The 7,500-nt window shown below is 42.7% G+C and overlaps 1 protein-coding gene across 1 annotated transcript in view; it reads left to right on the top strand.

The window, feature by feature from the left end:
* Window positions 1-6,218, top strand: part of LOC116396391 (ral guanine nucleotide dissociation stimulator-like 1) — a 14,733-nt gene extending 8,515 nt beyond the window's left edge. The window contains exons 10-17 of the mRNA XM_031870980.1: window positions 1-6; window positions 928-960; window positions 1,339-1,460; window positions 2,740-2,829; window positions 3,071-3,200; window positions 3,610-3,921; window positions 4,569-4,683; window positions 4,769-6,218. The exon at window positions 1-6 is cut by the window's left edge and continues 81 nt beyond it. Of these exons, the coding sequence (XP_031726840.1) occupies window positions 1-6; window positions 928-960; window positions 1,339-1,460; window positions 2,740-2,829; window positions 3,071-3,200; window positions 3,610-3,921; window positions 4,569-4,683; window positions 4,769-4,908 (948 nt within the window). The 3' untranslated portion in view covers window positions 4,909-6,218. The remainder of the gene's footprint in view (window positions 7-927; window positions 961-1,338; window positions 1,461-2,739; window positions 2,830-3,070; window positions 3,201-3,609; window positions 3,922-4,568; window positions 4,684-4,768) is intronic.
* The last annotated feature ends 1,282 nt before the right edge of the window (window positions 6,219-7,500 follow it).

The following is a 7,500-nucleotide window of genomic DNA, read 5'->3' as shown; positions in this document are numbered from 1 at the left end:
GTGGAGGTACTTGATGTAGCCTGAGTAACCTGAGTCCCTCTGCTTGACCGTGATAACAGTTGTAATGTGGCATGTAATGTACCGTAAAATATGTCATCAACTTTACTTTAATCCCCCTTTTTAGCATCCGTAGATAGTATTTAAACTCTGTTTTGCTAGGTGTCTGACTGCTTGTCTACAATTAATATCTATATAAAGACCAATATGTTGAATTTATTTTACTTTTTAATTAATTTAAATGTCATCTAGAGGTAGCGTTACCTCACCAAATTTCATGACTCGAGTCAAATGTGGAGATGTCAGCTACTGAGTTCTGCTAAGCTAACGTTAGCTACTTTTAGCGGGAGTTTAGTTGAGGATTTTTTTTAATTCTTCATTGTTTAGTTACTGACTCATTTAGTAATGTGGAATAAAATGACCAAGATGCGAGTTATTTTAAAAGCCATCAGGACATTTAGTTTTAGCTTTAGCTAAGGCTAACAGTGGCTATATCACCAGCTAGCTTGATATAGCTTTATTGCTTTAGCTGTCTGGTTTGTGCTCGTGTCTACACAAAAACAAATCCATAAATTACAAACGCAGAGTCCAGTTACTTCGGTTTTTATCGAAGTTTTGTAGTTTCTGCAAATTTTATAAAGCTGTTTTCAAATAATATTTCTATGGCATAATAATTGTAATGAGATAAAATGGAGTTAACCAGTTCTAGATGATTCACATGGGTTGCAAACAAAGACATGAATAAACATTTCAAAAAAGGTTCTTATTTATGCTTAAAACAACATAGCAATGTGTTATAGACCATGTACTAATCATCGATATACTGCTTGGGGGGATGTTAGGTTAAAGTGTTACCGCAGTGTTTTTGTTCATTTTCTGATCCAATGAATCATTGATAAATGCAATAAATCAGTATTTCTCTTTTGACAGGGTGGCCTCATAAACTTTGAGAAGAGGAGGAGGGTAAGTGGTTCCTCTTTGTGTCATCTTTTATGCATTCCCCTTTTATTTATTCTTTTTTTCCATTGTAGTCAAAAAGGTACAAATGTGTCCGTGTAACATTCTGTCAGCACTATATGACGGTGCAGTTGGGCACGTTCAGTATATTTGCATTGTCAAAGTAAACTGAGAGGGACATTTTCCGGCCGGCTCCTCGGCACATGACACGCTGAAAGCTAGAGACCTTTTTGTACATTTACATATCTCATCAAGGAACACTTTACTGCAGCGTTGGCTACTTTTTGAAATGTCGCACCTTGTTGCTCCAGGTCACGTAAACCTGTAAACCAGGTGTAGGGAGTCAGGACATCTCTAACACTCTGTTTGTCTCTCTCCCTACAGGAGTTTGAGGTTCTGTCACAGATCCGTGTGCTGCAGGCGTCCTGCTCCCAGTACAACCTGCCCCATCACCCCAGAATCGCTGCCTGGCTGCGGGGACACAAGCTGCTCACCGACCAGGAGAGGTGAGCCGCTTTATTTCCACCTCCGCACGACATGCAAACGAGCGGATCACAAGCAGAGGAAAGCCTGCAGAAAGCCCAATAAAAGTTCAGTTACATAATCTGAAGGATGCGCGGTAAAAATTCCTCATCTGTCATTAAAGAGTAAAATCTACAAATGGACAAATAAAGGTGTGTTGCTTTGATAATTTAATTGTTAGGTGCAGTACGCATCAATCACATTGTCCCGTCATATTGAATCCCGACTTATGGTCAGCAAATCAGTTCTTGTTATCAGTTGAGACGTAGATTTAGCGCCGTCACTGTCGAAGCGTCGTCATAAAGAAAGCACTCATTTGACATTTATAATGCAATAATTCGATACAAACTAATGTGACCTAACTCTGGTGGTGATGCAGCTCATGTTATTCGTAGTTCATAAAATCTGTCGACACATAAAAAGGCTGAACAGATAACAAGAAGTCGTCCGCTACCTACAGAACATACCAGAAATAAAAAAAATAAAGAAGGAAATAAGATCAAAACCGTGACTGTCGACATACAGTATTTAGCAAAATTAAAGGAATCCTGTGTGTTGGTCTCTCCGATGGTCTCAACCAGATTAAGTCTTTTTCATTTTTTTTAACCAACCACAGTTTTTAATTATGATCCTGAGTGGAAATGTGCGTTTACAGTGAAAGTACACTTTGGTATATTTTTCTGTGAAATAGAGTATAATCAAAGACAACCTCTAAATACACTTCAATAAAACATTTTACATACATCAAAATGAAACAAGACAAATGTAGTATTTCTTATACACTTTAATGTGGACACGCCCTTTAGGTGTCATCAGGAGGAAGCTGTCCACAACTGTTTTTAATCAAAGTCATTAAATCATTTCAAATGTGCCTTCTTGGTTAATGATTCGTGCCAGTATTAGCAACAGATTTACCTGATTCATGACTGTATTTTTAATTTTTTTCCATCTCAAACATGTCCAAAAAAGCACACCGAAGTAATATTCATTGCCACAATAATTATTATGCCAACAATTTAAGTATTTATTTTGGCAATCTGTTCTTGGTAAATAATTGTTTGCATAAACATTTTGCCACCGATTGGTCGAGCCTGTTTAAAAAAAGAAAACCACAACTAATGTTTCAACAAGATAACACAACTGGGCCGTAGAGAAGAGTATTCAGGGGTTAAATGCCTGCAGCAAGAACACTAGCAACAAGCGCAACGCTGTCCTCAGTGCGTGGAAATCTATCGTAGGTTCTCATCTCTGTTTGTCACACAGCTACGAACTGTCCAGAGAGCTGGAGCCTCCGTTGGACGTGTGCTCGCCGACCCCCTGGAGCCACCGCACGCTCTCAAAGAAGCTCTCCTCGTGAGTATGCTGCTGCGGTCGCATTTGAATGTTCCAACACACGCAAGCCACGTCCGGTCCGAACAGTATCTGCATTGCCTCAGCATGAAAGGAATCAATTGTTTTGAGCATGAATTGTTGTGTGCCATGTCAATACATAAGAATAGAGTCTATTATATGATACGATCATGTATGAAACGGCATTATCATCGTGGGGTTTTGTCTCTGATGCGAGCTCACGTTGAACTTTTTTTGTCCTCAGTCTCCTGACGGTGAGCGACGGGTCTAAAAAAGTCCCCGCGGACCAGATCAGCGTCTCATCCTCTGGATCCAGTGGGTCCGAGATGGAGGATCTGTCCGCCCCCAACACGGCCTGCTCCATCAGACTGCAGGTAAACCTTGTTTGCCGTCTACACTTTTGTCCTCGGCTGTGCACACGCCTTCGTCCCATAGGGCCTTTGTGTTCAGCACAACGTCCACTATTTACGCTTCACAAAGAATTGTTTCTTTCTTCTTCTTTTTTCGGAGAAGTCAAACAAGCCCCAAAGCATTTTTAAAAAGGAGTATAATACTCCGAATGGTTTTCGAAACCGGTAAACTTGCGTAATCTCCCTTCACAAAAGATCCTCTCTAAAGGGCCATTGAAGCTAGCGTGAGCCCTCTAACAAGTGGAGTTTCAGTGGGTCAGGTGCTCAGCTGAGCTGCAGGGGGGTTCGTCTCACTTCCACTGCACTACAAATGTTTTCACCATGTTTCCAGCGGCGCTCATCGATATCCCTTCTCTCGCTTTCTTCTCCGCAGTGCTTCCACAGCTCTTGCAACAATGTGTCCGAAGCCTTCTCTACCTTCTCGTCCTCCTCTTCCTCATCCTCCCCCTGCTCCTCCGCCGCTTCCTCCACAGACTCCCCCACTCCTTCCTCCTCCTCCTCCTCCTCCTGCCGGGCTGATCTCTGCCGCAGCGCTCGGCCGAAGCCCACGCCGGCCTCCCACCACAAGCGCTCCGTGTCCATGACCTCGCTGCCCCTGTACAACCGCCAGGTGGCTGACTCCTGTATCGTGCGGGTGAGCGTGGACCTGGGCCACAACAACGGCAACATGTACAAAAGCATCCTGGTGAGTAGCACTGATTTCAAAATACAAGATCTTCACCACTTTGTGTTCTTTTTTCATATCCAAAGATGGAGATTTTTTGTAGTTTTTTTATTTCTAATTTGCACATTTTTACTTTTGATACTTTTTGTACTGTTTGTACTTATACAATACCTATGTCAATAGGGCTGCAACTGAGGTCAAAAACATGACAACAAAATTAATGATCAAAAATTGTGTGTGTGTGTGTGTGTGTGCGCTGTAGACATCAGGTTTCCATATCACACATCACATTTTGTAAGTTGCAAGCTGGACTGTGATTGGCTCTAAACTAGTTGTGATGTCACAGATCATGTCTGTTCATCACACGTGGTGAACTGAGTTTTAAGGCGAGCGTAGATAAACTCCTCCCACGTCAGCAGATTAAACAGCCGTCGAGTGTCAAACTCTGCACATGCGTCGTTCTGCACGGTGAAGCTCAAACATCGAAGTGAAGTAATGATCAGCACAACTCATTTTGCCGTGAAGGCGGACTTCAATAAAGGATCTGAATACTTCTACTGTACTCTCCGAGCATCAAGCCAAAGCGGTGCACAGAAAGTGCAACTCTTGCACAAACTTCACTAAGGTGTGTTTTTAATGCCACTTTTTTTATTCTTTGCCTCTCATAGTTGACCAGCCAGGACAAAACTACCCAGGTGATCCGTAGGGCCCTGGAGAAGCATCACCTTGAGCACATGAACTGGCAGGACTTCACCCTGACTCAGGTCATCTCTCAGGAACGAGGTCAGTGAGACAGAATCAAAAAAATCGTAAAAAAAAAAAAAGGGGAAAGTGCCCCTTTTGACGATTTCTCTTTTCTGTTTTTCAGAGTTGCTCATACCCGACAAAGCCAACGTCTTCTATGCCATGTCCACGGTGTCGAACTTTGACTTCCTTTTGCGGCAGTTCCCCAAAGGCCAGAAGAAACCGCTGAGGGCCACGTCTAGTCTGGGACGGTACACAAAGTAGCACCTCTAGTCTCCAAACCTCGGGAGATGAACGGAGCACACGGGACTCTCCTTGAAGAATGGTCTTTATTTTTAATAGTTGTTTTTATAACAAAAGATGGTCCAGCTTTCTTCTTTAAGATAAAAAAGAAGGTAAAAATGTGACATTTTAATGGTAAGAGGATGCAAAAGCACTTTATGAAGAAGAACTCTCGCCTGGAAAATGGATGCTTGAAGAAACATCTGGATCAAAAATGAACCCATTCCTTGACTTTTATTCCGGCCCACAGATGTGTTCTCAAATGGTTGTAAGTGCATGGTGCTGCTAGATGTCAACGCGTGTTTGCATCGGTGACCTAACATGAACGCTGAGAAATGCCTCCCGACGCAGCTGTGCGCCAATAATAACCTGTGTGGTTTAAAAAAAGGGAACGGTAACGATGAACTCCTGGGGCCGGTTGTCAGCCACTCTGGAGGCAATAGGTGCGCCGGTGCCGTCTGTGGAGTGGGGGAGGGGGAGACGTGTACCCAGGGGGAGGTTCAGCCCCGGCTACCCGCTGGCATCGCTGTGATCCTCATCGAATGAGGCGAGCGGCCCCGACTGGTAGGTTGGCATTCCTGTGTCGGGGTAACCATGGCAGCAGCAGCAGAGACGTTTTTGATGGACGGGACCGGATGCACACGTTCAAATGTCTCTAAAATAAGACGACAATAACGGTGAACAGAGTTCAGAATCATTTTTTTCCTCGTGTTTTGTATTTATTCTCACTGTGGTTAATTTTGATTGCACCTTCATTTGATTGAGCTTTGATCAGTGAGGTAATCGTTTTAGAGATGCTTTGTTTTCTGATGCATTCTGAGGACATTTTAAATATTAATGATGACAATATTTAAAATTTCAATAGTAATGTCTTTTTTTTAACTTAAATTGTATTAAACACATTTGGTTCAGACTTGTGAACCCTGGATGTAGCGGCTGCTTAAGTGGCTTAAAGTTCAGATGTAATAATTTCAATGTCTCAAGATTTCAAGACACTTGGCGCTCCAGGGACTCTTTGCGAAGAGGAGGAGTTGCACATTGTACAGACACACTTGGTAAAATCACAAGTTTTATCCCTCTGAACGTCCCCCTCCGAGCGTCAGGAGCCTTGCTCAAGGGCATAGAGGGAAGAAAAAGAGGTCTCATTGACCTCCATACAGATCTGGGGCTTTGAAACAGTAAAACCTGTCTCTTATTAAATGCTTATTTTCACTCTTGGGATCCAGGAATTAAGCGTCACAGTTGTAAAACAAAGAGAAATAATCGGTTTAATAAAAACTTTTTCAGTCCTATTTGTCTCACTGGTTTCTGCTGTGAAGCACAATGTAGCCAGTCATGGGTTCAGTGTTTCCTTAATGCGATATCAACATTATCTTTGGATCAGTATTGGGGCAAGAACAAGTTTTATTTTTCTATCTCCTTATGTTGACTCCTTGTCACATGTGGAAAACGTGTCAGTTTTTTGTCATATGAGAGCTCAAGATATTTCTTTTTCTCCCAAATGAAAGCCAAAACGAATTGTAACAGCCCGGAGAAGGATTTACATACAAGATTTATGTACAGAAGCAATAATAAAAATAGACTTGTTTTTAACAGAATAAAGTAACTCCAGTAAGTCTTTTAAGCTTTTTTAGTGACTTTAACTCTATTTTTTTAACTGAACAACTCAGGAAATGCTTCATACAGACTTTTATTTTCAGGTTTTGTTTTCCTGTTTCACATGACGTCACTGACCCCTGCTGTCGCTCGCGCGTGGTGCATCGCGGCTTGTTTCTTTGACGTGTTTTAAACACTTAAAACTAAGGACAGCGCTGATATTAATGTAAAATAAATGTAACGTCGTGGACTAATCTTCCTGCAACGACGTTGTCCTCGCCAGTAAAGACCCAACGATGTCCTCGAGACAGACACGGGGACACGGACTGCTCCTCAAAGGTAAGACACCGTGGTAGCCGCCTCTAACTAAGCTAGCTAATTTAAAAGTAAGGTACAGTGGCTAAAATAGTCCACCTCATATTTACAAAACTCTCCACGGTGAAAGTGTATTAAACGTCGCCACAGGATGGCGCGAGAGAGCTGTCTGCTCAGCCGCAGGCGGGCAAATTCCCCAATAAACTGTAATGACATAGAGACGCCACGCGGGAGCAGTAGCATGTTAGCAGTGGTAGCTAAGTCGGCTAGCTCTAAACACACGTTTGGTTCTGTATGGAAGTAAAAGTGCTGCGGTGGCTTTAAACACCACAGAGGTATACCAGGCCCTCTGAACCCTCGACAAACCTGTATGTGAAGTTGGCTTTTGAATGGAGGGGAATTTATTAGCCTCTTTTATAAATAGAAAACATAATAACATTTTCATGGAGCAGCTGCTCACCTGATCAGATGATCTGCAAAGTAGAAGACTGACCCAAAGAGAATCTGTCCTCTATCGAGTGCTGCCGGCCCATCTAGCCACTCAGTGCACTTGGCTGCAGTAGGTGTACACTCAGCAGATGGATATGGGTTTGAATTCATTAGGTTAGAACCTGCCGTGTGTGTGTGTGTGTGTGTGTGTGTGTGTGTGTGTGTGTGTGTGTG

The sequence above is a fragment of the Anarrhichthys ocellatus genome, unplaced genomic scaffold (genome assembly GCF_004355925.1).
Source record: "Anarrhichthys ocellatus isolate YVR2014 unplaced genomic scaffold, GSC_Weel_1.0 scaffold55, whole genome shotgun sequence".
Taxonomy (NCBI): domain Eukaryota; kingdom Metazoa; phylum Chordata; class Actinopteri; order Perciformes; family Anarhichadidae; genus Anarrhichthys; species Anarrhichthys ocellatus.
Note: the sequence above shows the minus strand (reverse complement) of the source record. Positions and strands in the feature narration are given on the sequence as shown.